At 35.6% G+C, this 27,623-nt stretch overlaps 6 protein-coding genes across 12 annotated transcripts; 2 read left to right on the forward strand and 4 right to left on the reverse strand.

Annotated features, from left to right (window-relative positions):
* Positions 1-316: 316 nt before the first annotated feature.
* LOC111019164 (NADPH-dependent alkenal/one oxidoreductase, chloroplastic) lies at positions 317-2,540 on the forward strand. Its single transcript, XM_022295485.2, has 4 exons — positions 317-755; positions 1,473-1,796; positions 1,900-2,059; positions 2,138-2,540. Exons 1-4 carry the CDS (start codon positions 348-350, stop codon positions 2,401-2,403), a joined length of 1,158 nt encoding a protein of 385 aa, XP_022151177.1. The 5' UTR covers positions 317-347; the 3' UTR covers positions 2,404-2,540.
* A 14-nt stretch (positions 2,541-2,554) lies between these two features.
* On the reverse strand, positions 2,555-9,357 carry LOC111019165 (carbonic anhydrase 2). 4 transcript variants are annotated; one of them, XM_022295486.2, is made up of 9 exons: positions 9,207-9,357; positions 5,644-5,702; positions 5,322-5,468; positions 5,072-5,120; positions 4,735-4,851; positions 4,575-4,628; positions 4,374-4,459; positions 3,104-3,209; positions 2,555-2,986 (listed from the first exon to the last, which is right to left on the reverse strand). In XM_022295486.2, the coding sequence occupies exons 1-9, from the start codon at positions 9,258-9,260 to the stop codon at positions 2,822-2,824; spliced, it is 837 nt and encodes a 278-aa protein (XP_022151178.1). In that variant the 5' UTR covers positions 9,261-9,357; the 3' UTR covers positions 2,555-2,821. The 4 variants fall into 4 exon arrangements, with proteins under 4 accessions (XP_022151178.1, XP_087974280.1, XP_022151179.1 ...); XM_088118154.1 differs by having other exon boundaries at positions 5,644-5,698; positions 9,207-9,325; XM_022295487.2 differs by lacking the exon at positions 9,207-9,357 and adding an exon at positions 6,012-6,142.
* A 1,251-nt stretch (positions 9,358-10,608) lies between these two features.
* LOC111019169 (uncharacterized) lies at positions 10,609-11,746 on the reverse strand. The gene has a single exon (XM_022295495.2). The coding sequence runs from the start codon at positions 11,547-11,549 to the stop codon at positions 10,791-10,793; it is 759 nt and encodes a 252-aa protein (XP_022151187.1). The 5' UTR covers positions 11,550-11,746; the 3' UTR covers positions 10,609-10,790.
* A 5,353-nt stretch (positions 11,747-17,099) lies between these two features.
* LOC111019170 (proline-rich receptor-like protein kinase PERK13) lies at positions 17,100-21,097 on the forward strand. The gene is made up of 8 exons (XM_088117654.1): positions 17,100-18,866; positions 18,963-19,430; positions 19,521-19,607; positions 19,721-19,791; positions 19,895-19,971; positions 20,065-20,212; positions 20,360-20,521; positions 20,591-21,097. Exons 1-8 carry the CDS (start codon positions 17,768-17,770, stop codon positions 20,891-20,893), a joined length of 2,415 nt encoding a protein of 804 aa, XP_087973780.1. The 5' UTR covers positions 17,100-17,767; the 3' UTR covers positions 20,894-21,097.
* Positions 21,098-21,215: 118 nt separating this feature from the next.
* On the reverse strand, positions 21,216-24,127 carry LOC111019167 (basic helix-loop-helix (bHLH) DNA-binding superfamily protein). 4 transcript variants are annotated; one of them, XM_022295491.2, is made up of 10 exons: positions 23,953-24,127; positions 23,788-23,870; positions 23,506-23,678; positions 23,238-23,423; positions 23,055-23,136; positions 22,874-22,942; positions 22,230-22,787; positions 21,901-22,143; positions 21,607-21,783; positions 21,216-21,468 (listed from the first exon to the last, which is right to left on the reverse strand). In XM_022295491.2, the coding sequence occupies exons 3-10, from the start codon at positions 23,604-23,606 to the stop codon at positions 21,385-21,387; spliced, it is 1,500 nt and encodes a 499-aa protein (XP_022151183.2). In that variant the 5' UTR covers positions 23,607-23,678; positions 23,788-23,870; positions 23,953-24,127; the 3' UTR covers positions 21,216-21,384. The 4 variants fall into 4 exon arrangements, with proteins under 4 accessions (XP_022151183.2, XP_087973781.1, XP_022151182.2 ...); XM_088117655.1 differs by having other exon boundaries at positions 23,788-24,127; XM_022295490.2 differs by having other exon boundaries at positions 23,506-24,127.
* A 1,747-nt stretch (positions 24,128-25,874) lies between these two features.
* LOC111019124 (uncharacterized) lies at positions 25,875-27,499 on the reverse strand. The gene has a single exon (XM_022295424.2). It carries the CDS (start codon positions 26,519-26,521, stop codon positions 26,021-26,023), a length of 501 nt encoding a protein of 166 aa, XP_022151116.1. The 5' UTR covers positions 26,522-27,499; the 3' UTR covers positions 25,875-26,020.
* Positions 27,500-27,623: the final 124 nt, after the last annotated feature.

The raw sequence follows: 27,623 nt of genomic DNA on the forward strand, positions 1-27,623 counted from the left end.
GATTAATTAAAAACAATATTAAAAAAAATCCCGGAAATTAGCGGTGGACCAAACTGGGTGACAGGCCTGCTTCAAGTCTGTGGGCTTGTCCTTTACTTGACAAGCCCACATGATAGAGGCCCACGGCCCACTAATCATGTGGGCTTTGAAACGTAGGCCCTGCATGTGCCGTACTGCCTTTCCACTACTTGAGGAAGCAAGCTCAAACATGATTTGGCGAGAATCTAGAGGTGGAATAGGAAGGAACTCGTGGTACTGACCGCAGGGTATAATTGCCCCTTCGTACGGATTCTTGCAACGAGATAAGAGCTGTGGTGGGAGCGTCTGGAAACTGTGAAGTGGGAAAAATGGAAGCGATTCTCGCATCCACACCTTCGCAATTCAAATCTCTCTCTTCCAAATTGTGGCCCTCATTTTCCCTCGCTTTCCGGGAAACCAAACGGAAGACGATCAGTTACGGCACCGCGACGGCGGCTTCGCCGGTTTCTCGCATTCCAGCTTTGAGCGTATCTGCCAGTTCGCAATCGACGCCGGCTTCCGCTGTAGCATCCGAAGTCATATCGGTGCCATCGGAAATGAAGGCGTGGGTTTACGGTGAGTATGGAGGCGTCGATGTGTTGAAATTTGATAGCAGCGTCTCGGTGCCTGAAGTGAAAGAGGACCAGGTTCTGATCAAGGTCGTTGCGGCTGCGCTTAACCCTGTCGATGCTAAGCGGATGCTGGGGAAGTTCAAGGCCACTGATTCTCCTCTTCCGGTAACCCTCTTTTTTCCCGCTCTTTTATGTGTGTATCTTTGTTTGCTGCGAAAATATTGGAATCCAGTTGCCGGTAATGTCTAGCCCTGTTGACACTGTTCATCAAGGAATTCCTCTAGTAAAACCATTTTGTTTTCATAAAATGATTTAAATAATTTTTGGTCTCGTGATTTCACCTGTTTCCACAACCATTGACGAAAATAGACTGTTACGCTATAATGAAGAAGAATTGATATAGAGACAAAAATAGATAAAAACTGTTGAAACTTCAAAAATTAAATTGATTTATCAACAAAAAATTTCCACATTTTAAATACTTTTAAGATTTTAAGATGCCAGTAAAATGTTATAAAATGATTTTAGAAATTTATTCTTTTTAGTTTTAAATTGTTAGTTAGAATTACAAAAAGATCTTTAGAAGTAAGTCATGAAAGGAAGAAAATGGTTAATAAACGAGTTTTAACTTTTATTTCTAAAAAAATCTTTATAATATGGGTCTTCAATCATTTTTATGTCCCTTGATATTTATAGAAGAAATTTGCAGATAATGACAAACCACACGCTAAACTGTACACATTTATGTTTATAAAATGGATTTAAATAATAATAGAGGTGTTTAGGAACTATTTCCAATCTATAAGTGTAAATTGGATACTAAATAATTTTTAGCAATTTGGCAATGCAATTTTGAATCAAAGTGTATGGGATTATGTGCAGACAGTTCCAGGATATGATGTAGCAGGAGTGGTGGTAAAGGTGGGCAGTCAGGTAAGGGAGCTAAAAGAAGGGGACGAAGTTTATGGCAACATTAATGAAAAAGCTCTTGAAGGGCCCAAACAGTTCGGTTCTCTTGCAGAGTACACAGCCGTGGAGGAGAAATTATTAGCCTTAAAACCCAAGAATATCGATTTCGTTCAGGCCGCTGGATTGCCTCTGGCCATTGAAACAGCCTATGAAGGTCTCGTAAGAACCAACTTTTCAGCTGGCAAATCGATTCTCGTTCTCAATGGTGCCGGTGGAGTTGGAAGCCTAGTCATTCAGGTCATTTCTCTCGCTTTTGAATGAATGGTAAATTGTCTCTGCAACTTATCTCTGCCTTTTTGCTTATTGGAATGGAACGCTCTGGGATTTGGTTTTGCTGCAGATAGCGAAACATGTGTTTGGGGCTTCAAAAATTGCAGCCACTGCAAGCACTGGAAAGTTAGAGTTTTTGAAGAGTTTGGGTGTGGATTTAGCCATTGACTACACCAAGGAGAACATTGAAGATTTGCCCGAAAAATTCGACGTAGTCTACGATGCAATTGGTGAGATTTTATCACACTGCTGATCTTGGGATTTAGCTACTAATATGAGATTCTGAGTCTGTGTTTCCCAAATGACAGGGCAGTGTGATAAGGCAGTGAAGGTAGTGAAAGAAGGTGGCAACGTGGTGGCATTAACCGGTGCGTTGACGCCTCCTGGTTTCAGATTTGTGGTCACTTCAGATGGAGCAGTTCTAAAGAAACTGAACCCATACCTAGAAAGCGGGAAGGTGAAGCCGATCGTGGACCCGAAAGGACCTTTTCCATTCTCTCAGGTCGTGGAGGCCTTCTCTTATGTTGAAACCAGCCGAGCCACTGGAAAAATAGTCATACATCCAATCCCATGAGGGAATCTGTGAGAAACCTTTCCATCTACTACTCTGCAATGGCTCTGTAACTATTGAAAATTGAAGTATCTCATTGTACTCACTTTTTTGTATGGTTAAATGAGTATAGAATAAAATTCAGCGAGCTTGATCAGCTACTTCCAAAAGAGAATGAAGAAAAACATTTCATTGAAGTTATTGTTTATAATGTTACAAGAGTGATGGGGATCGGATTACAGGGAACATTTTCAAAACAAGGAAACAAAATGAAAGGGAACACAAACTCTTATTGTAGGGGAAGGTACAAGTTCATTAGCCTCATATAATAAATATATCACAGAAGCAGCAGACGGGACAACGTTGAAGAAAGGAAGAAACTCGAAAACAATCGGTCGGCCGGGTTTGGTTATCGTGGTCGCAGACGTATGGTATGGTATTTTTAGACAGCTAGAGAAGGTGTAATTTTGAAGTCAAGATTCCATAGCTCGAAAGCTCCGGAGACAAAGTTGTAATGTGCACCCCTTATGAAGAGTTTTTTGTTGACGACGCATTCTCTTACAAATGGATATGACAGCAAGTTTCCAAGGGAAACATTCACAGCCTCCTGCATTGTATAAATGATTGGTATTACAATCAAACAAACAGAGAGAAAACAAACTTCTTGAATTTGCATGGTTTATTTTTTATACATAAATTCATTGGGATGGCCATTTTATTTTACCTTCTCGCAGTTTGTGCACTTGTCCTCGAAACTCAATTCGGTGCCCTCTGATTGGATCTTGGTTTTGGCAGGTGCGCATATTTTCACCCAGTTCTCTATGAAATCACTGAAAATGGAAGGAATAGTACCGTTACTTTTGTTGAACTTCTCAAAAGTAAATCCCAAGACACATGATTCCTTCTTTGTTCTCCCATGGTAATTTTAGAACAACACTATTTAATACTATACATGGCTTAGTAAAAGCTTCCAGTATATATGAATATATAAATACAACATGTGTGGAATCGGGATTCAATTTCCATGATCTTTTGATCGAAGACACATGTTTTAATCGGTTAAACTATATTAACGTTGACAATGTGGTATATTTTTATTGGTCTGTTTCTATTACATTTAATAGTCCTACTAAAATTTAAAAGGGCGGTCGAAGAATAAATTACGGAAAAAACTTCCCTCCTGAGGAAACTTCTCCTGAATTCTTATGTGGTCTCATAGCATATAGAATGAGATATAAATTATACAAGATTAAAAAATACATTTGTTTATATGTTACTGGACCACGCATGAATTCAAAAAGAACTTCCTTTTGAATCTTCAGGAGGGAAGTTTTGTCCATAAGCTACGTTATTCATCAATTAATAATCCATGTGATATGATATGAGTCACGTAAAACGGGTTTTAGTGAAAGAAGTGTAAACTCCTCTCTATCAAGGTTTTGAGAATCTAGAGAGATAGAAGTGGGTTCAAAATAGTAATTCCCACAAAACGGAAAGAAAAGAAAGAAAGAAAAAAAAAGTGATGAAGTGTAAAGACAAAAAAAAAGGATAGGAAATGAAGTGTACTTATCATTGAGCACTGAATTGTAAAGAGAACAGTTCCAAATTTGCAAGTTATGTCCCTCCACCCTTTCTGACAACTTTATATACATATATATATACACAGTACAGGTTCCTCCAAGAATATGGTACCACCAGAGTGGAAAGCTTAAAGGGCTTTTATTTCTTTTGTTTTGTTTTTGTTGGGGCCAGGAAGCAAGAAGGGCAGGTTGGTAAACCAACATATCATATCATAGTTTATGACTCCTCAATCACATGGCCACAAAAAACTCACCTCCAAAATCCCACCAAACTTTTATATATTACAACAAGTGGTGGGGTAAAAAAATTAATTAAACCAAGACCAACTCTTAGTTAACAAAATTAATTAATTTAAGTTTAACCAACCAGATGCAGATAATAAATTATTAAACCCCAAACAAAAAGGAACTTGCCTGGAAATGGTTCCATCATCTGGGATGGACATGAGGCCTTTGATGCCACCACAGCAGCTATGTCCGATTACCACAATATTCTCCACCTAAAATATTAATTAAATTTTTTGTTAATTTTTATTATCCTATATCCATATATATATATATATATATATATATATATATATATATATATATATTTTAAAATATAAAATTACCCACTTTTAGGTGTAGTATTGCATATTCAACTGCCGCCCCCACTCCTGAGTATTTGGTCTACAAACAGCCAAATTAAAAATTAGAAAAACAAAATTGGTAATTAACAATATTTAATTGGATAAGAATAATAAAAAAAATATATGACAGCGACAGATTAGGCAACCTTGTCATATGGTGGGACCATGTTGGCGATGTTGCGGACCACGAAGGCCTCCCCCGGTTGAAAATTCAGGATGTGCGAAGGGCAAACTCGGGAATCCGAACACGCAAATACCAGAAACTGCCATTCACATTACACGTGGACGTCTCTTAGTGGTTGTTTTATCTTTTTATTATTCCATTACCTTCTTTGATTCAACAGCTTATCCAACCCAATAAATGCATTTTTGCAGTGGTGCCCTTATCATGGCCCTCCAAGAAAATACAAATTACATGCTCCCACGCTTTTTTTTTTTTTATCTATTTTTCTCTCAAATTGTGAAAATACTAAATATATTTACCTTCGGGCTCTGGCCTTTCGCAAGTTGACCAAACAAATCAGGATTCGTCCTGGGGAAGCAAAAATAAAAATAACTCTCTTTATCATTGATAATTATTATTACTGTACCGGATTAAATTTTAATTGATTATGATTTGAAATGAATTAGGAGTGATGGCATAAGGACAGGCAGATTCATTAGGAATCGAGCATACGGCATATTCGAACAAAGAAAGAAGGAAGAAGAAGAAGAAAAAAGGACGTAATCGTACTCGAATTTCGATTTCTTGAAGTGTGTGAACCCGGTTTTGATCCTATCCACTGGGTCGAAGCTATCTGAACCGGCGGTGGTCGCCGACAACTCGGCGGTTATCTGCCGGATCTTCGCGGCGGCGGCGTCCTGAAGGTCAGCTTTCTCGCTGCATGACGCCAGACAAAACGGAAACCGTTACGAAACCCTCTTTTGCAATCAATTCGGGTGTCAGAGGGGGAATCGGGTCGGTCGTACGTGGTGGGCGCCGCCCGAACCGCGTCGATTTGCGGTGGCTTTATTTAAAAAAAAAAAAGAGAGGGATGATCTCCATGATCGTGTACCTGAGAAGCTTCTTGAGTCCGGCAATGGCTTCCTCGTACGACTCTTGCGCCATGTCTTCCTGATTATTCCAAATCAGTCCCCAAATTATAATTTCAAATACCCAAAACCCAAATTAAAAAAACAAAACACAAAACACAGACAAAGAAGAGAGATGGGTGGAGCAAATCAAATCAAATGATTATTTCTACATTCAAACAACACTCAAAACAGAGATCAACAATTTAGCGAATCCTAATAATAGAACCATGCAACAGATGGCAAAATTTCGACCGAGCTCCTGGAGGATCGGAAGAACGTAACCCAGAATATATATAAATTAAAAAACAAAAAAAAAATGGATGAAGAAATTAGAGAATCAAAATCAGACCTCTGCGTCTCAGTTCTCAGGTTAATGTTGTTGGAAAGAAGAATTGATGAGCAAGCTTATAAACCATACACCATACTGGGCAAGAGCAGTCCAATATATATAATAGAACCAACCAAATATATTAATGAATAAAATTTAATTAATTTTCCCACTTGGCATTTTCTTAATTAGAGCGTGAAATTTCTTTTTCTTTTCTTTTTTTTTTTCCTTCCACGATTAGATAATGGGAAAATGACGTTGGAAAGACCCTTCACTTTTTATTTATTTTTTCTAGGTCTCCCGGTTGGCTTTCTCGCATAAAATTTAATTATACACTACGCGTCATATCCTTGATCCTAATATACTATTAATGGCATGTAATTATGCGTAATTAGTTGACAAAAATTAAATAATTTACAAAATGAAACAATGAAAAAGAAACTAATAAGAAATTGGAATTTCTAAAACTGTCCAAATTGCAAAAGGGAAATATGTGATTTTGATGGGTGTGTTTGTGTGTGATAAATTTAATGGTGGGAATGAAAATTAAAGGATGGCTGATTGGGTAGGTGAAGATCATCACAGCCGTGTATTTGGAGAAGGAATTTGGATGGACGGCTGTGATTAGAAAAAATGTGAGGTGGTGAGCACTGTTTGGATGCAAAATGATTGATGGAGGAAAAGTGGAAAGAAAGAAGAAAGTGGTGGAGAGGGGTCAACGTCCATGCCGGTGGCCTGGGTTGACGAGTCAACTAATATACCCGTTCAATGACCGCCACGTGGCCACACATTGTGAAATGTGATCATAAATTAAAATGTAATTTTTTTTTCTTTGGAAAAATTAGAACCATGTGAGAAAAGAAAACAGATGCAATTATTTTTATTAGTTAGTAAAAGGGAGGCATGGGTATTGTGAATTATTATTACCATTGGGGAATCTGGGGTCAAAACCAACTTCTTTGATTTTATATGAGAATTCCTAAATTTGTCAAACATATGGGGCCCTTTTTGAATTCCTCAAATTTAGCTCTACTTTTTTGCAAGGGGTCAGGGTAATGGAAAAGCCACAATGTGTTGGGGACAGGAGACCTTTACAAAAGAAGAAGAAAAATGGAAGGTGTTAATGCATTGATTTTATTTTAATTATTATAGTCTTGTTATAATAATAAGAATGTGAAATCATCAATGTACCTTCAATTTCATGTTTATAATTTGACTAAGCTTTAAAAATATTAGATTATGGTACTCAAAATTAATTGGTAATAATCAATTTATGTTTCTATTGTCAATGTGAGCATAACTTAATTGATAAACATCTCTAACTAAGAGATTGTGAATTCGTATTTGATTAATTGTGTTAAGGTCTAGGACAAGTTAAAAAAAAAAACTTAGTGATTTTGAATGGGTAAAAATGCGTTGGATATAATTTGTGGACTAAAGTGAAACTTTTAAAAATATGGGATCAAATTGAAAATAATATAGGATGAATTTGGTAATTAGCCACATGTATGAGAATGTAATAGGAAAAAAATATTGAGGATATGGGGGGAGTGTAAGGCGCAAGACATGCAAATTAAGAAAAAAAATCGTAGATAGAAGATCAATGAGCAATTAAAATAAAATAATAAACACCAATTATAGCAAGAACATCATAACTTTTTTTAATTTTAAATTTAGTTTCTGATCCATTTCAAGATCTATCTCTGATATATATTAAATGCTAGAGCAATCCAAACTTTTTTTTTCTTCTCGTTATTCAAAACTTCGAGATATGTTACACCACTGGATTAACTATATTTAACTTACCCACTTTGCAGTTACTGTATATTCATATATTTAAATTATCATTTTTATTAACTGTAGCTTTAATGTTTAATCCTTATAATGGTCAATGATTGAGAATTATATTTGGATCTTGTCTGGTATAAAATAATTAAAAAGAAATCAAATGTGTCGCTTCACCGAATTGGTTATTATATTATTATATTAAAAACTATAGCTAACTTGAGCCTATTTCAATTGGTTAAAATACTTATTTCTTACCAAAAGATCGTGAGTTCGAATTCCAAAATGTACTAAAAATAAGTTATATAAAAAACTATATACTTAATGCCAGGTATTAGATGTAGACATTTCAAAGTTATGACTAATGAATGTAGAGCCTATTCAACTATTTTGTTTTTAAGAAACATTTGGTTTTATTTTTTATATATAGGAAAAGTGTTCTTAGCTTTATTTTTTGAAATCTGATATAAATTCTAGAAATATAAATAAGATAACTAATTGAATAATAACTTCTCATAGTCTCACTAATATTTTTCTAAAATACAGGTAAAAAAGTCATAAAGTTTTCAGTAACCTAATATTTAATTTTACAAGTCTTATTTTCATATCCCTTAATTGGTCTACTTTTTTGGGTTATAATTAATTAAAAAAAAAGTTGTGACTTCAAGAAATAATTTATTTTTGAGGAAAAAAAGAATGATTACATTAAAGGGCAAGTTTCATTGGGCAACAACAGAACAAAGAGAGCCTAACCATCTAGACAAAGGAGAGGTCCAAACTTATCAGTTGAATATATCAAATACTGAGAATTAAAAAAGAAAAAAAAAAACTCAAATGATGGGACCACGATCAACAGCCAAGCCCTTATCCATGGGCCTAAATTATCAAGTACAATAGATTCATTTTTTTAAAGGGAACAATACTTGAGTATATCTTTTGGCTAGGCATCACGAGGGAATTTTTAACCATTAGCAAAATTTTTACATTTTAATCTTTTATACATAAATTACGACATAAAATTAATCTGTATTTTAAAAAATATTGAAATATTTGTTAAAAAATATCATAAATTTAACGGTTCTTAATGTATTTTATTTCACATTTGAGTTTAAGTTTGATTTGGACTATACTAATTTTTGTAAAATTTCAAATTGTATATTCTATTTGAAAGTACACATTCACATAAATACCTTCTTTTTATATTGACATAAATTTAGAAAAAGAATTAAACTATTTAGAAAAGAAAAACTAAAATAAATTCAATCAACTTTTTAAATAGTTAGAAACTTTACTCTTACAGATAATTTAATTATTTTTTTAAATGCTTACAAATTCATGGAGCTAAGTATCATGTTACATAAGTTGATCGTGGTCAAAAGTAAATTAAGGGCAGGGTAGAGAGATTATCGTAATTAGGTTAAGCTAACTTACCGAAACCTTGGGTGTGCAGCAGAGGAGCATACAATTCTTGAAACTGGGGGCCATGCTATGATGATAAATTCGACGCTGAAAAGTGAAAACCCTAATAAAAGAGAAGGGAATAGGGATGGAGGAAAATGGGGGCCAACGCCCAACTGAAAGAATTTAGAAGACAATTTGGGGATAGGGAAATTCAAGGAAAGCGATGGGTGAGGTGAGAATTCCTCACTGCGGATTAGAATTCCATGTTCCACATTTCTTCAACTTATTTCAACCAAATTCACGCCTCTTAAAACTTTACAATCCAACCAATAACAATAATTAAAAAAAAAAAAAGAATATGTTATTTTCAAGTCTGGAGAGCTTTTAAAAAATTATTGAAAGATTTTTGTTTTTTCTTTTAGAATAATTATTGCAAGAAATTAATAAGAGTAGATAAGAATTAAAAAAGGGATAAAATTAAACAACATTCATAATTAAGGATCCAGCCAAGAATATATTTAAGGTTTAATTATCCTAAATTGGTTAGGGTTGTTGGAAAGTCCTAATTAACAACGTAACCTATGTATTGGATAATCAAGTAATCTACCTTTAATTATTTTCCTTGTCAACAAACAACCCAAAATATAATTAAAAAAATACCAAACGTTTGATTGACTGATTACATAGCTTTCATAATATAATTAAAGAAATGGGTGGTAATCAATTATGCTATTGAAATATTTACAACAATTACGAATCCAAAATTCTAAATGACAAAATGTAATATTAATAATTGAGTGTCAATAAATTAATAAAAAGCAATAGTTTGGGTTAATCACATAAAATATGGAAATATAAAGAAAATAAAGAACAGCTGAAATTCATTTAGATCTCACAATCTACAAAGAATCAAAAACATCAATCAACCTTTACCTGGAAAACAAAAATTCCTAGGGAAGGAGACTCACAGGAATAGGGTGATTAATGTTAGCTCCTCTATTTATAATAGGGATTAATTTATCATCTTTTAAATAGAAATTATCTCTAATAAATAAATCCCTAACAAATTAGGAAAACTTATCTGAAAGGGAATTAATTTCTAATTCATTAAAACATGAAACTTGTATCATATTTCTTAATTTGATTATATCTATTTAATTAAAACTGAAGCTTCAATCTCCAATGGAAAAAAGTATTATTTTTTACTAGTTCTTATAAGTAAAATTAAATATATAATTTTTATTCTTAATTATCATATAGCTTTTTATTTATACTAAAGAATTATTAAATGATGTTGTCACAATGTAGCTACCTCATTTAATAACAATGGGTGTGAATTAAAAAATTTTCATATATCCCAATTAAATATATATAATTTTGAATACTAGTATTTTATGTCTTGTTAATCCAACTGTGTAAGAAAATTCGCCACATTATGGGTAATTGCAATAATTTCTTTCATATTAGTCCGGCTAAAGATTGAGGTTTCTTTCAGAAATATCCCATCTCAAAAGATAAACAAGAAATAAATTAATGAATAAAATAGACAATGAGTTAATAAATCAACAAATAAGTTAAAAAAAAAAAAAAACAATTCCAATGCTGCTGCAGAACTCAGAAGGAGTGAGGATTTCTTGTGAGACCATTATTATTATTATTATTATTATTATTATTAACGCTGGTGAAGAAGCCCACGAGATTACTCCTATACGGCAGATACGATTTCCGTTTATTCATCTCGTTCTCCGCTCTATTTCTCGCGTAATGCCGCTCGTGATAACACGACGCCGTTTCCCTTTCCCCTTTCGTCCGCCTCCCTGACCCTGACCCCGACCCCGACCCTCCATTCGCCTTTAACTTCGCCTCGCCGCCGCCGCCCGACGACGGACTTCTCAAGAACACGAACGCCTCCTTGCCGTCGCTGCTGCTCCGGCGAATCCTGTCCCCGAACCTCCACAGCTTCGAGAACCCCGTGGAGTAGCTCTTCTTCCCCAGCTCCGGCGCCGCCTCCCCCACCTTCCGCGGGGACCACTCACAGTATATTTCCGGCGCAACACGTGTCAAATCCTGAGTATCCGAACGAAGTTCTTCGTCTTCCATGAATAGCTTCTTCAACTGGGCCTGGGGTCGAACTCGAACCGGAAGCGGAAGCGACGTCGTTTCCTCCGCCTTCGTCTGGGAAAACAGAAGGCGTTGGTCGAACACGGGGAAGACGGGGCGAATCTGGCCGTTAACGAAGGCATCTTCTGCACTGATCGGAGAGCCGTCCGGATTTGAACAAACAAAAGAAAAATCATCATAGTCATCGGCGCCATAAATTTCCTCCGGTGGATCCATTTCGAGGCTCACAACTTCCTCAACCGGGTCGCGCATCCGTGGGAAAAAGAGAGATTAAAGATGGGGTGGAATTGGATTGAAGAAATGAATTAATTGAGGGATTGGTTTGAAGAGGGCAGTTGCAGTTGCAGTTGGGGGCGGGATTTTTAAACCCGAAGCCGAAGCGGTAATAATGAAAAGTGAAGTGGCCAGGTGGACGGGGAAGCCGAGAGAAAAAGGGAGGCAAAGCCGCGTATTCTAATTCCTGTTCCTAAATCCCAATGCTAATAAATCAAAATTCAATCCCCAACCAACACAATTTGGCCCTATTCCATTCCATCTTTCCAACTTTACCCTTTTGACCTTCCATCCCCTCCTGTCTAATCTTACTATTCAAAACCTTAAATATATATAATTTAGCTGCCTTTTCATAAATTAAAAATTATGTGTTTCTTTTTTTAATAATTTCATTACTAAAATTTTCACCCTCTCTATTTGAATTCTTCGACAAATTTCAAAAGTAAAAACCAAAAATTTAAAAACTGCACATGTTGTTTTCAAAATTTTATAAGGGTAATGCTTTTGAGCTTAATTTTTATAGATAGAAAACCATAGGTTAAAAGAATAATGATATAGTCCTTAATATTTTAAAACTTTGGATTAAGCGTTAAAAGATTAAAAGAATAGTGATATATTTTTTTTTATGGGCTAAACAAACGATGGAGTAGGGAAGGAGATACACAATTGACTCTAATTTTAATTGTCCTACAAATATTATATGGAAAAATCAACCTATTTTGAAGATATTTTCAATTTGTCTCCCTAGATCTTTTAGAATCGAAAGTTTTTTAAAAGAATTTTAGAGTTGACATACAAGTTATAAGGTAAATTTTCATTTCAAGCTTTTAATTTTGGGAGGGATTTATATGTTTGTTTCATTAAATTAAAATATACTGATTATTTTAAACTAAACTAATAAATTGTTATTTTTTTAAATACAATATTGGGTGGGGAATCGAACCTAGACTTTTTGATGAGAGGTATAGATGTCTTAAGTTATGTTGAAGTTGGTAATATAGTGTATTTTGATACAGTATCATTATTTTGTTAATTTATTTCATGTTTGGTGATAGTAATTAATTAAACTAATGACTTATGGACAAAAAATCAATACATACAAAAAATCAAATTAAAACGTTTTAAAAATTAGAGACAAAATCAAAACCAACTCCATACACATTTAACCTTATTGTAAATACACCAAACTCCATACACATTTAACCTTATTGTAAATACACCAAACCCATTGCATTAGTCTTGACTAATCTTCTCAACCGGTTGACTTTGTTGGGCATTCAAAGGAAAGAAAATATTTTGTGGAGTTTGGAATTAGTAGTAATCCTGTTTAGACAAATTCAATGGTAAACGTTTTATGGACGGAGATGCGAATATTATCCGACTTTTTATTTAATAATATATATCTTAACTAGTTGAACAATTATATTGGCGTTGAATTTTCAATTTTTGTTTTAGAAGGAAACAAAAAAGTTAGACATGGCGCCCACTGTTATTGTTATATTGTAATAATATATAGACATAACAAGGGAATTGACCAATTTAACATTTTCTCATTTTCTTTTTTTTTAAATTAATTAAATGTTGTTGACCCTTTTTTAGATAAGGAAATTCAAACACTATGATCTTTAAATCGACTGTTAATGGGGTTCGGTAAGAACCTTAATATTCAAGAAACTCAACCCCACGAGGAAACGTCGTCGCATTATTTGCCACTATTATTGACTGCCTCTCCATTTTGACCTACTTTTGCAAAACAACGAGTTTAGTCTTTAGAAGTTACCGTTTCCTTAAACTGTCGATTCTTGAAATCGACATGTCGGAACAGTTGGGTGGCTGGCTCGGCTGGAAAACAGATCATATTGATCAACAAACACCAGCTATGAAGTATGAATCGTTCTATAGTATTTTATGTAATTGTTTTGTACTTACCACTCAAATTAAAGGGAATTCTTTTTAATTTTAAACTTTTTAATATAATATTTTCCCTTTATTTATTATTTTCTTTTCATCAATTAAGGCGAAGCTCCCTTCTTTGCTTAATCGTTTCATGGTGGTTTAATTATAAATAATTAATTATAGTTCAATTAATTAAGACATTAGTAATTATTTTTTAGGTCCAAAGTTTATATCCCGAACTTCATATTTGTAATGCTATACTTTTTCTTAAAAAAAATTAAACCTTGTAAGAAAAAAGTTAAATTATAAATTTGGTGCATAAACCTTTAGCTTTTTTTTTTATAATATATAAACTCTCTAATAAATCATTTAACTTAAAATTTTGTGCCTTTTTAAATTTTAAAAAGTACTATCTCATATGTCTCTAAATTTTGCGTCTAATAGTTTCATGAACTTCCCATTCATATCTAATAGATTTTAGACATATTCGATATTTTTTAAAATTCATCTATTTAGTTGGATTTATTAGACAAAAAAATTGAAAGTTATGATCTATTAAATATCTTTTAAAGTTCAATGACCTATTAGACACAAATTTTATAATTTCGATGATTAAATTTGTAATTTAACCTAAAAACATTAAACATCTCTGGATCGAATTTGGGGAAAAAAAAGATATAAGTTTGCAATTAATTTAAAATTGATGACGCGTTTAAAAGATAGGAAAAAGTATCCGCATCAGCATAAAAGGCAAGTTTTCCATCTATTATAACAAGTCACGTCAGCATAAAGCCATTTACAAAAATATTAGGAGAAATCTTTAATATGACGTCGCTTCCCCAACTATTTGATAAGTATCTTGGACACTGGTAGGGCTACTTAAAATATCCTTTTAATGCGATGAATTTCTTAATTTAGATGTAATCTGGACGAGGAGAAACTTTTATATATCATTTTTGTCCTTTCATTATAACTCTCTTCACTTTTCTTTTGATGGCAATTGTGTCATTTAAATACAAACTTTCTCTCTCAATTTATCTCTTCTCTCACGATCTCATCCCTCTAAATTTCCCTATTTTCTCTTACTAATTTCTCTCTATTAATTATTCTTTCATTAATTTTATCTTTCTCATTGATTTTTTTTTAACTCCTTTCATCTGCCACATACCCTGCCCCAATCCTTTCATCTTCCTAACCCCCTTCCAATTATCACATACCCTCTCCTAATCCTTTCATCTTCCTAATCCCCTTCCAATCCATATATAAATATGTGTCCTCTCTTTCTCATGCCAACCAAAAATCAAGAGGTGCTGGATGGAACAAAGTGGAAAATTTTCCAAGTGGTATGAAGGTATGAAGATTACTCTCTTGCTTTAGCAACGACAACAACAATGTACATATGAGTGATCGAGAGGAGAATTGATAGTGAAGAGAACCCAAATTAGAGCTGAGTTGATGGCATCGGTTCACTTTCCCAAATTTATCATTGTTCAGATTGAAAGAAATTCTAGAGTACGATGTGTCAAGATGGTGGTCGATGGAATCGAGATAAAGCAAAATTCTATTATTCTCATAATTTGGATAATAAAAATGCTTATGAGTTTGATTTTTATTTATTTATTTTTTAAAGTGATGCTTTTGATTCATATATGTGAAATGTTGTAATTATTTTTACAAAGTTAGGGTAAACAAATAATTTTTATCCCTCTCAATATCATCAGGTTGGACCTTTTAGGGTTTACTCTTTCTCTCACTCTTACCTTTCTTTTTCATTCTAGAATGAACAAACTCAATGATTTAACGTCACACAATTTAACAAAGATAAAATGTAATATAATAATTTATAATCAAGAAAATTAGAGGTAAATTAAGAACGTTCATTCATTAAAAAAAAAAAAACTTGTACGTCGGTGCTTTTTCATATTTCTTACACTTCAAATTTGTACTTACTTTCCATGCTAATATTTCATCATTTTCTTTTATTACAACAATATCATACCTTGAATTTATATTTATATATAATCACTTTCTTTCTTTAAAATGATAATATTATAAACTTAAAAAACACTATTAGTTTTACTTTAATTTAGAACTACAAGATTCTACGTGCAATAAACGTGTTTCTTACTAGTTAAATATAAAGGTGCTTGAAATTTGACCATTAGTTGACTAATCAAAAAATGACGCGACGATATTAAATAATTTTATATTTATATTTATTTATTATTATTATTATTATTTTTTATCTTCTCCTCTCTCTTCCTCCCGTCTTCTTCTCCAGGCTGCAGTGTTCCTCCCCTGTTCTCTTCCCTTCTCTGTCATTTTCTTCGCAGCTTCTTTGATGCAAAGTCCTCTTCATTTCAAAAATAATTAAAAAAAAGACACCAATACGTTAAATATAATTTTTTCATATAACTAATTATGATTTTACAAAAAAAAAAAAGAAAATAGCATTTTTTTAAAAAATAACAAACAGGTTAAATAACTTAAATCATGCTTCCTAGACTTTTAAGTTGTGAACATAGTTCAACGATCATTAACATATATCTCTAATCAAGAGGTTCGATCTTCCACTCTCACATATTGTACTAAATATATATATATATATATATATATATATATATATATATATATAATAGGTCTCCAAACTCTCAAGATAGTGTCTATATGGTAAAATGTTTTATAAACCATTAAACTTTCAATCTTATGTCTATTATGTCTATTAGGTCATTGGTGTTAATTTTTGGGACTTCAACACTTATATGTCACACTAACTATATTGTTTAAGAATTACATGAAAAGTAGAATTGTGTTTGGTGGCCATAACATTAAAATATTAAAATTAACAAGACACAAAATTACAAGTTCTAGAATCTATTAGATTTTTTTTAAGTATAGAAATAAATTGACACAATCTTAAAAATTAATGGCTACGTATGAATTTTTTTTTCCGTTATTTTAATGGGCTAGAAAACATTTATCATATTTAGATTTTACAAAAATGGTAAAAAAAATTTAAATCATATATATATATTTATTTATTTATTTATTATTCCAAAATTTACCTCATTATTCTCAAATATCAAGAAATAAATTGACATTAGTGTATACTTTTTTAGCTATTATCACTGCATAATTATAAACCTAACCTGAAGTGTATTGCTAATATACTTGATATTATGCAGTTGATAGATCGAACATAAAGTATATCATTAGGTAATTGAATTATCTAATATGAAATAATAATTGTTATATCCAATATGAAGTACATGAGTCACGCCAAATATATATGAATGAATAACTTCCTTTAAAGTATATAGTTAATATAACTAATATATCTAATATGAAGTATATCACTAATGTACTTAATATTCAGTATATCAAAGTAATAGTTTTTCTCCTTCTTGAAAAACCGCTCATTTTAAGGGTAATAATCAACTTTTCATTTTATTCAATTGAGCCAAACAATTATTATGGAATCAAACTCACAATTTTTTGGATGAAGATATATGTCAATTATCGAGAAATTATGTTCAGTTTAAGTGAGAGGTTGGTGAGCTATACCATAAATAGTACGAAGAGAAAGCTAATAATTTAAGCTAAAAGATAAATGAGAATTAAAACCTGATTATAAATATAATAATCAGTTGAGAAATGGGATTTGAGTAGAGAAGTGAGAGGGTTAAGGAAGGGAAAAGGTGGGTCCGGGAGTTTGAATTTGGCGGTGAGCCGAAATGCGAGGGAGAGGAGTGCTATTTTTCAGTCGTTGTTCATTCAAATTGGAGACCGTCGGAAATTAACCACCACCCAAAAATATCCTCCCCACGATTCTTGCACCCAGAGTTTCAATCTCAATCCGGTATCGCTTATAACCTAAAAACGCGAGAATTAGGATTCGCAGAAATTTTGGAACTCAATTGTGGCGTACGTGTAGGTGGCGCTTTTCCGGTTCTGATTGTTTGTTTCCCAAGAAAATTCACCAAGATTTTGGGAAAACCTAATCTGTTCTTACCCAGTTACTGGACCTGCCTTTTCCACCAAAATTAATCCCTCTTCTGCCCACAATTTGAATCAAATCTCAACATTTTTCAGTTTCTGCCATACCCCCAAACAAACAACAGCCTTGTTTTCTTTTCTTCATGGGCCGAATTCGAAGGGAATCTCGAATTACAAGGAGTGGGGGTTTTTAAGAGATGAGATAGGGAAGAAGAAATTGCAGTGGGATGGAGAATCTGAAGCGGTGCTGAAATTCAATCGGAGGAAATAGCGGAGCGAGAATTTGCGAGAGAAGAAGAATAATAATGTCGTCTTCTTCTTCTTCAAACGAGACTTCTCCTTCGTCGGAATCAGATTCAAGTTTGGCACCTGAATCTACTTCCGATTCTCCTCCTCCGCCGGTACAATTTTTGGTATCGTTGAGTTCCGCCGCCGATGGTCCTGAGCCCTCGAATTCGTCGTCATCCAATTCTGTCACTACGCTTGCTGCCGACGGAGGTTCTGACAACGGAGGTTTAGGTTCACCTTCTTCCTCACCGCCCTCTCCCTCAGACTCTAGCTCTACACCGCCCGCCGATGACGTCTCCAATATGATTGGCTCGTCTCAGGCAAAGGTGTCACCACCGCCGGTTGACGCTTCACCGCCGCCATCTCCTCCTCCTCCTCCTCCTCGTTCGCCACTGCCTTCACCACCGCCTCCAAAAGAGTCGTCCGATGGTGGTGGTGGCAGTGGTGACGGCGGTGGCAGTGGCGGTGGCGATCCTCCACCCTCCCCTACCCCTACCGAAAACGAGTCGCCAGATCCTCTAGGTAGTCCACCTTCTCCAAAACCTGAGAATCGCTCAGCTCCGACAGATAACGGCAACGACGCTCCGGATCCTGACCCCGATGCAGAGCCCCAAACATCTGAATCCTCGAACCCTACTCCACCAGAAGGAGATCCAGACACGATTCCTTCCACAGGAGCAAGCCCGAAGACGACGAAACAAATTCCTAGTCCTCCTGGAGAAATGAGTACTACCTCAGTATCACCGGGATCTAATTTTCTTCCTCCATCCACGGATACAAACGCAGACTCAGATACAAACGCAGACGCAGCAGACGCAGACCCGGCCACAGGCACGAGCACAACCACAACCACAACCACACCCACACCCACTCTTACTCCAAACAACCCATCTCCTTCCTCCGACTCAAAACCATTGAAATCGTCAACAGGGGAGCCCCATACACCACCCTCGGGTTCATCTGGTAACACTCAAGTTGCGGTAGGTGCTGCAATAGCTGGAGTTTTGTTAATTATTTTGGTTGCCGTGCTTTTTGTTTTCTCAAGGAAGAAGAAAAGACGGGGAGATTTATATCCCGGCCCCTACATGCCTCCTAACAACTTCTGTGTGAAATCAGGTACTGGAGTTATCCAAATTAGCCCATTGTTGAATATATAAAGAAACTTGTTATATGGTTCTGATGTGGTGATGATGCTAATTTTCTTACTTGCAGATGGAAATTACTATCCCCATCAACATATGGGCAACTCTGGTTCGCCAGAAGGCTTCTATACTCAGGTACCGCATACTCCTGTTGGAAACAGCTTTGGGAGTCAAAAAGGAACCGTATACAGTGGCAGTGGAGTGGAGTCGGGGGTTATAAGCACCGCTAAGTTCTTCTTCAGCTATGAGGAGTTGATGGAAATTACGTTTGGATTTTCGCGTCAAAACATTCTTGGGGAAGGTGGGTTTGGATGTGTTTTCAAGGGTTGGCTTCCAGAAGGGAAGCCAGTGGCTGTGAAGCAACTCAAGGCAGGAAGTGGACAGGGGGAGAGGGAATTCAAGGCCGAAGTCGAGATTATCAGTCGTGTTCATCATCGACATTTGGTGTCTTTAGTGGGCTACTGCGTCTCAGAGAATCATAGATTGCTCATCTATGAGTTTGTTCCTAATATGACTCTTGAGCATCATCTCCATAGCAGTATGGAACCCATCATTGATCTCCAACATCACTTTAAAATAGCTTTATGAGGAGGTGTTGGTGTTGATAATATTTGACTTCTCTGGGCAGGTAAAGGAGTCCCTGTGTTGGATTGGTCTAAAAGACTCAAAATTGCTTTGGGAGCTGCAAAGGGTTTGGCATATCTGCATGAGGATTGTGAGTACATATCAGTAAACTCAAAAAAGTTTTGCAGAATTGGTCTGTTTCAATGTTTCTAAGACGACATATTCCATTAACTCCATATCTCCTTTTGTTGTCCTGTTTCATAGGTCATCCCAAGATTATCCACAGAGACATCAAGTCAGCCAACATTTTACTGGATGATGCTTTTGAGGCACAGGTACGTCCACACCAACTTTTTCTAACAATTTCGAAACCATACATGCTATTTTCTTATTTCCAGAGTCTCTGGTTCCAATTTCGATGGACAACTTCAAACACAGGTTGCAGATTTTGGACTTGCGAAACTGACGAATGATACACACACCCACGTATCGACTCGTGTCATGGGGACATTTGGGTAGGTTAACTCGACATTTACGCATCACATAACAATTCTTTGGGCCATTTTTGTTCCATATAAATTGATCGTTTGTGTTTCAATGGCTTGCAGATACATGGCACCTGAATACGCATCAAGTGGGAAATTGACAGACAGATCAGATGTATTCTCGTTTGGGGTTGTGCTTCTTGAGCTTATTACTGGTCGTAAGCCTGTTGATCCTTCTCAACCTTTGGGGGATGAGAGTTTGGTCGAATGGGTACGTAAATAAATGTACAAACCTTTCAAATTTCCTCTGCATTTTCTGTTACATTTCTTGTCGAGCCATGTGGTATTGAAGATCTTTCTGCTCCCTTGAGATGCACTTGAATAGATTCAGCAATGTTCTATGTTATGGATGTTGCAGGCTCGTCCACACCTCATACGTGCCCTTGAAACTGGGGAGTTCGGCGAATTGACAGATCCACGACTTGAAAAACATTACGTGGAAAGTGAAATGTTCAGAATGATCGAAGCAGCAGCTGCCTGCGTTCGTCATTCGGCTCCCAAACGGCCTCGCATGGTTCAGGTTAACATAGTTCTATTCTGAACTGCATTTTGGATAACCGTGTTCTTAAATTGTCATTCTTATTAACAGGTGGTGAGGGCACTAGATACTGAAAGTGACATGTCCGACCTCTCCAATGGTGTCAAATTTGGCCAGAGTACCATCTATGATTCTGGACAATACAGTCAAGACATTTCTAGATTCAGGAGAATGGCACTCGGTGGAGACAGCTCCGAATTCGACGTTTATAGTAGCGAATACAATTCAAGAGAAATGACTGCAAGTCAAGAATCATGGAGATACCAAGATAACTCAAGTGGTGAACAAGAAACTCGAGCCTTTAAAGGACAAAGTAGCACACCACAAAGTCACTTCGGCAGTCGACAATTCTAATATGATGCTGAAACAAGGCGTAAATAATGTGTAAAGCTTCTTCCTTTTTTTCCCCATTTTTGACTTAGTTATTCTTATTTTATCATAAACTTATACATCCCTCTACACTAAGGAGGTGTGAAAAATAGTTATATGGATTTTTATATTAAACACCATATGTCATTAATTTAAAAGAGGATGATGAGGGATATTCTACTTTTGGTATTGCTATGGTGGTTATATTATATGTATTGCGTTTTTAATTTTTGACAGTATACTATTTTTATATGTTTCTTTTTATCTATCCATTTTTCTCATTTCTACCAATTATACCATGCGTGCATTGTATTGTAAACATATCTTTCCCCAAATAATGATGTCGGTTTCCATCACAGAAGAAAGAATCGATAAAAGAAGTTATTTACCATAGCTCATTTTGATGAAATAACAAGTCTCCCTTTCTAAGATGTTAACATCAAGTTGAGCTTATAAAAACTTTCCCTTTGTGCAGCCTATTTTATTCGTCTGATTTCTCTGCTTGTTAGCTTGATCAGTGAGTCTCTCAATCTCTTTGGCTGAATGTCATTTTCATTCGCCTATATATGGAACAAGAAACAAATCAGTAAAAAAAGGTTCTTTTACCTAGAATTTGGGAGGGATTCAACCAACTTTTAGACTAGTAATCTGAGGTAAATATTGCCTAAGCACAGTAATCATTCGTAAATGAAGCTTACCTCAACATGGAAAATGTTCAGGACCATACTCCCAAAGGTGGTAATATTGACATCAACAACCTGCAAGCCCAGTGAATCCATAGCCTCGATCGACCTCACAACGCCGCCTTGTTTCCTCACGCAGAATAGCTTGATGATGAAATCTCTTTCATTAATCTGCATCACTTCCACTTCCACCTGATGACATTTTGATAGGGGAAATACAATTACACAAGAAATAACATACTCTTTCCATCTTATATATGTTTTATTGGTAGGCTTCTTTAGGAAGGAGCTGTAAAGATGAGGTGACACCTGATATCCTACCTCCGAAGGCTTCTCCTCACCAAGGATAAGCGTCGGCCGATCGTGCTGAACCAGAGACCGACATGTCGTGTCATCGTTTTTCCTCTCTAATGGTGAAATCTTTAAATGTTGTTTGTTCTTTTGAGAGTCCTTATGCTCCAGTTGAATGAGTTCATTCTGGAGGCTTTTCGCATTCTCTTCCAACTCCCTAATGTAGTTAATAGCATCCACAATGATTGATGCTCTATCCATCTAAGGATGTCAACATATCAAAGACAGAAGATCAATAAATAAATCTAAACAAATTCTCGATATGGTATTTGTTAGTTTATATGAACCTTGGATATATTGGGAACCAATGCACGTAGAGCGTAGAGACGATCCCTGATCTTGTTTCTTCTCTTTCTCTCTGTGATGAGGTTCTTGGATTTGTAAATTTCCTTTCCTTGTCTCCCTCCAATTTTTGCTTCATCTTTCTCCAAGATCTTCGAATATCCCGAAACCTCATCTCTTTGCTGTTTCAGCAAGTCTTCTTGGGGCATTGGCTTTTTCGACCCGAAAGACCTGCGAATTGGTTGATTTAAGAACTCACGCGAAACCAAACTCGAATAGGAATCAAGGTATTGGTGCTCATTGGAAGGCTTTGAGGCACTGGATGATCCTTCACAGCTAGGAAAAGAGCTGGACTGGGATACAGAGGGAAGAATTTCAAGCTTGGATTTGAAATCTACAAAGGGCTGAGAATCTGGCCAGTTTACTGAGTAGTACTTGGGAGATGACTGAAGACTTTGCTCCTTGAGGCCACCATCTAATTCACTCTCTGTATCAACTTCTTGCTCCAGAGAGAAATTACAGAGAGCCACTACAAAGTCTATAACCTCTCCCTCTCTCGGAATCTGAAACACATTTCACCCAAAGTGATATATTATATCATATGAACAGAAGATTTTCGTAGTTCTTATTCTTGGTTCTTCTTTCTTACATGTTTTGTAGCAAAAAGCTCCACAATCCCAGCAGAAATCGGAATTAGAACTCGGGTTCCAGTCAACTCCTGCCAAATAAGATGGCATTTCCAAGAAATTTTAAGTTGCTTTGAAATCAACCAGACCCATCACAGGCTTTTAAAACGCAACCAAATTGAGAAGGAAAATAAAACAACCCACAAGTGAAAAGCTTGAAGTAGAAGAAACTTCAGCACTTGTAACCCACATGGGTTGGTTCGAAATCAAAACATCTCCATGAATCCTGCCACAAAATCCGAATATGATGAAATGTTCTTAGCAATTGTGTTGCCGTTAATTATCATATTTAGTCTAGAGCAATGAACAGTTTTCTTTTCTTGCTACCCTGAATTCAATCGTATCGAAGAAGGGAACTGAGCAAGTGCTTGGCAAGCGTTTGTACTCCTAAAATGTTGGAATTGAGAATCCTTGCAAAGGGTAGCAGCCGGATTCGGCTCTCCGGCTTCCTCTTTCCCGGCGCCGGCGCCGGCGTTTCCACCGCTACAGCAGCAACCCACCCAATCAATGAACCTACACATGCACACACAGCAGTTTCTCCGTTAAAACTCCAAACTCCAAATCATTTTGATAAAAAAGAAATCAAATCAAATACCTGGAAGAATCATCCCTCGATTTCCAGACAATGCAATAATCCCACACTTTGGTCTCCACCAGAGCCCTAAGACACTGCAGAGCTCGCTCGAAGCTTCTCATTATTGTCTCTGGCTCTGAACGACGGCTTTCGACGGGTTCTCCTTGAAGTACAGGAGGAGATTTGAAGGGCAACTAACATTTGATTTGGAAAGGGAAAAATCAGAGTCAGTTTTCGAAAACAGAAATCTGATGCTGCTTTAAGAAGAAAGAGGCATGGCAGAGAAGGACAGTTTTGACTGACCAGTGACCAGAGAGTGAGAAGAAGAGAAAACAGAAACCCATAATCGAATCGTTCAAATGAAAGCTACCCATAACCAAAAACTGCTGCAATTGCAAACAAAATTGAATAGAATCAAATTCGATTTAGAAGGAGCGGCATGTAAAATGGGGATGCTTGGGACCGTACTCCAACCGTTGATTTTGAAACTGTACGACGCCGGTGCTCTGCACTTCCACAGAAGCTCAATGATTTGTTTGTCTGAAATCAAAAACGGCCATTAATAACTAGCTTGCGTTTATTGCTCATTCTGCTACATAGTTCATAAATGCATCTCATTGGAATTTTTGACCCATTAAAAATACCGGCTCAGAAGTAGGCAAGTACAAACCGCTACCTGAACTTACTTTAAAGGTCGTGTTTATTTAATTTTTATAAGTTATAAAGTTTATGTGTACTTTTTTAATTTTCAATTTTTTATCTAATAAATTGCTAATCTTATCAATTTAATGCTTTTGTATCAGTTGAACGACTATGCCATGGACCGATTTTGGGCAAGCTCTTATATTTTTTGAACAACCCATTTAAATTAAACACAAAATCGAGTGTTTCCACAGGAATTAAATAGACGCAATTTTAAAAGTTTATGAACTTATATGGACTAGATAAATACACTAACTTCTAATTTGAGGAGATGAAAAAAATACAACTAACTTATAAGTAAATCTTTTGGGTTTTTACCCATTTTTGAATTGAAAAAAATTATCCCTAAATAATTAACAATTCCCACTAAATTCAACCAACAAAATAGTCAAAATCAAATTACAAAAGGCTTAAATCTAACAACAGACTACATAAACTAACCCTAAGATTAAATAATCCAAAAAAAAAATGTTGAAACTCATTACCGAATAATTCTGTCAAAAAAAAAATTGACCCGAATAAAAAGCATGTAACACAATTCGAAGATTTTATATTTATGAAAATAACTTCACCTTATATAAAAAAGTTTATAACTGCAAAACTTTTATAAATTAAGTCATCCTAAACTTTAACCTATAGAAATTAAATTGTTATCTTAAAAAAAATTGTTATCAATTTAAAAGTACATATATTAAATTCAAACTAAAATTTTAAGAATTAAATCGTTATTTTAGGTCCAAAATATTTTTTAATCAAATTTTTATAGTTACAAATTTTCTATATATATTTTTCCTCCGTTGTTTCAAGAAAAAAGAATATCATATATATATATATATATATATTTCCTCCGTATTTTGCACGCGCCAGGCGGAAAAATGAACGGGAACTACTCTCTGATTTTTGTGGGCTTGGGCTTGGGCTGTGAGCTTGGATGGGCCATTGTAATTCATGAGTTTATCTGAATTTCAGAGAAAAAAAAAATATTTTTGCAATATTCTAACAAAAACTGGTAGAACATAATCGTAATGCGGTGGAAATTGGAAATCAAAGTGAAAAATTAGAAATATCTTGTTAATAAAAATAAAGTAAAAGCAATATTTGAATGATTAAAGCACGTACATGGCCTAAAAGGTCGTAATTTTAAATTCTCAATTCATATTGATGACATTAAAGATGTTTGTGATTTGAGTTGGATTAGATGTTATGATAATATCCAACTAAATTGTTTCCGTTTTATATTTATATAATCCAATTAATTTTTGTTAGGTTACGAACCCAACCAAAATTAAGCCATAATATTATTTTGGCTCGAACTCATGATCTATTAATCAGAGATAGGTGCTTTAACCACGTGAACTATGTTCGATTTGACAGTTAGGTTGGAAACTTGGATAAGATCAAATTGATGAAATGAGATTTGATTAATTTGGGCATTAAACAAATCCAAAATTGAAACAATTGTTTTGGATCTGCTTTTAGAGTTCCCCACTTCCACCACTGGGATTCGTATTCCCCGGTTTTATTCGAAACCTAATTATTTGGTCACTTTTAAACACAAAAGTACACAAAAACATCTGTTAACTTGAAGTTGCCGTAAGCTTGAAGATATGCGATCGAAAAAAAAAAATTCAAACTGGTTTTAGACTCCTACCCAGAATTCAAGAGCATCCCCTGAATATTATCACAGATTGGTGATTGAATTGAGGCTTGTAATTAGATAAGAACAAAGAAGTGAAGAAAGAACAGAGAGAAAAATCCACACAGCAGCTATAATTTGACAGAGGAACAGGGCCTTTTCTTGGTTCCATATTGTAGTTTAGTTATACAAGAACCATCAAACATGCCCACCAGCTTTGAAATTGAAATCTGCTTCGTGGTGATCAGAATACTTGATCTCGCTTCTCATGTCACTGCCATTTTCAAAGGGTTTGAAGCCATTACCATGACCATGGCCATGGCCGTTATTACCATTATTACCTTTGCCTTTGCTTCCTCCATTTCCACCAGAAGGGAATTTGCCTTTCCCATTTGGGTTTCTCAAATCAAACCCAAATTCGATGTCTCCATCTTTATTGGGGTGAGGTTTGGGTAGTTCTTTTCCTTTGGGGCGACCACCGCCGCCGCCGCCATGGGTCTTCTTCTCCGGCTTGGGCTTCTGGTTTTCAACTCGCCGGTTGCAGAGGCGGCCAAGAAAGCAAGCGAGAGCCGACACGACAACGATTACGGCAAGAACTATAAAGACTGCACCGAAGGAGCCGTTGGAATGGTGGGAAGGAGGAGGTTGGGCGGCGGCGGTGTTGGGATAAACCAAACCCGGCTGCTGCTGTTCCGACATGTCGACGAGGTTTGGAAGTTGGATTGTGAGAAATTAAGGAAGATGATTAGGGGACTGGGGATTGGGGATTGGTATTATTATTATGGTGGTGGTGCTTTGAGTGGAGGGGAAGGGAGAGATTTTGGGTTTACTCAACGAAGAAGCAACAATGTTGCATATGAAAGAGGGTTATGTATAGGATTTCGATTTGGGGACAGAAAAGAGGTCAAAAAGGGACCAACTTTCTTTTCCTAAAGACACACACAGCTAAAGATATTCCTTGGGTTTTTTTCCCCCTCTTTTTTGCATTAAATTTTAATGAATGGAAGAATTGGGAGATTGGTTGGAGATAGAAGAATAAAGGTAGAGTTTGGCACATTGAGACGGCAACTTCTTAAAAGCATTTTCAAAAGAGCAATACCTCTCAATCATCCATTCTTTAAATGCTGTGCTGTGTTATGACACGCAACCACTGCTGGTGTTCTATTGTTTTTCTAGAAAAGGAAAAAAGTTTCTTTTCTCTTATTCCGCTACGCGGTATCTAAATGCTGCTCGGTCAGTAGGGAAGTATTGTCCATCTACGAAGGTGAAAATTTAACGTCCTCAACGGTTGGTTTAGGTAGGAAGGGCCGTGGACAGTGATTGAAGGGAGAGGAGTTGTACTTTTAAGATAAAATGGATTGTAGTCTCAAATCTAATATGTATTGGTGTAAAAGAAAAGGAGGAGATTATGGGGATTCGAGTGGCAATTCCAATTTGCCACCATAAAGCAAAGCCGAGGCCCTGCGGCGCTCCTCAATTTTCCTTTTCTTCAAATCTTTATTGCTTTATCTTTCTCCAAGAAGGCTTTGGCCTATAATGGCTGCTCTGTCCCCTGCTTTCCTATTTTTTTTTTTTTTGTCTTTTGATGATCATTACGACAATGATTTTGTAGTCTTCCATTTTAAATTTATTGGTGGTGGATTTTTAACAACTCTCCTACCTCCTCTAGGACCTGCCCCTTGACCTACTTTCTGATGAAATGGCCAGCTCTGTTGAGCCCTAATCCCAATTATCAAACACTCAACAACAAAAATGCCCAATATAAGTCCTGGACCTGTCATGTACTAGGCTGAAATTTCTA

Source organism: Momordica charantia, assembly GCF_013281855.1.
Source record: "Momordica charantia cultivar OHB3-1 chromosome 9 unlocalized genomic scaffold, Mcharantia_2.0 BLBB01000009.1, whole genome shotgun sequence".
NCBI classification, from domain to species: Eukaryota; Viridiplantae; Streptophyta; class Magnoliopsida; order Cucurbitales; family Cucurbitaceae; genus Momordica; species Momordica charantia.

What these genes read in the sequence shown, in the direction of transcription:
- LOC111019164 (XM_022295485.2), top strand. Translation starts at nt 348, where the DNA reads ATGGAAGCGATTCTCGCATCCACACCTTCGCAATTCAAATCTCTCTCT. An exon ending in CCACTGATTCTCCTCTTCCG is followed by an intron (nt 756 to 1,472) that starts GTAACCCTCTTT and finishes GATTATGTGCAG; the next exon opens with ACAGTTCCAGGATATGATGT. An exon ending in CGTAGTCTACGATGCAATTG is followed by an intron (nt 2,060 to 2,137) that starts GTGAGATTTTAT and finishes CCCAAATGACAG; the next exon opens with GGCAGTGTGATAAGGCAGTG.
- LOC111019165 (XM_022295486.2), bottom strand. Translation starts at nt 9,260, where the DNA reads ATGGCCCCCAGTTTCAAGAATTGTATGCTCCTCTGCTGCACACCCAAG. An exon ending in TGGTCCCACCATATGACAAG is followed by an intron (nt 4,629 to 4,734) that starts GTTGCCTAATCT and finishes GGCTGTTTGTAG; the next exon opens with ACCAAATACTCAGGAGTGGG. An exon ending in GATGATGGAACCATTTCCAG is followed by an intron (nt 3,210 to 4,373) that starts GCAAGTTCCTTT and finishes TTCCATTTTCAG; the next exon opens with TGATTTCATAGAGAACTGGG.
- LOC111019169 (XM_022295495.2), bottom strand. Translation starts at nt 11,549, where the DNA reads ATGCGCGACCCGGTTGAGGAAGTTGTGAGCCTCGAAATGGATCCACCG.
- LOC111019170 (XM_088117654.1), top strand. Translation starts at nt 17,768, where the DNA reads ATGTCGTCTTCTTCTTCTTCAAACGAGACTTCTCCTTCGTCGGAATCA. An exon ending in CAACTTCTGTGTGAAATCAG is followed by an intron (nt 18,867 to 18,962) that starts GTACTGGAGTTA and finishes TCTTACTTGCAG; the next exon opens with ATGGAAATTACTATCCCCAT. An exon ending in TGAGCATCATCTCCATAGCA is followed by an intron (nt 19,431 to 19,520) that starts GTATGGAACCCA and finishes TTCTCTGGGCAG; the next exon opens with GTAAAGGAGTCCCTGTGTTG.
- LOC111019167 (XM_022295491.2), bottom strand. Translation starts at nt 23,606, where the DNA reads ATGAGAAGCTTCGAGCGAGCTCTGCAGTGTCTTAGGGCTCTGGTGGAG. An exon ending in TCGATACGATTGAATTCAGG is followed by an intron (nt 23,137 to 23,237) that starts GTAGCAAGAAAA and finishes ATTTTGTGGCAG; the next exon opens with GATTCATGGAGATGTTTTGA. An exon ending in TGGTTCCCAATATATCCAAG is followed by an intron (nt 22,144 to 22,229) that starts GTTCATATAAAC and finishes TGACATCCTTAG; the next exon opens with ATGGATAGAGCATCAATCAT.
- LOC111019124 (XM_022295424.2), bottom strand. Translation starts at nt 26,521, where the DNA reads ATGTCGGAACAGCAGCAGCCGGGTTTGGTTTATCCCAACACCGCCGCC.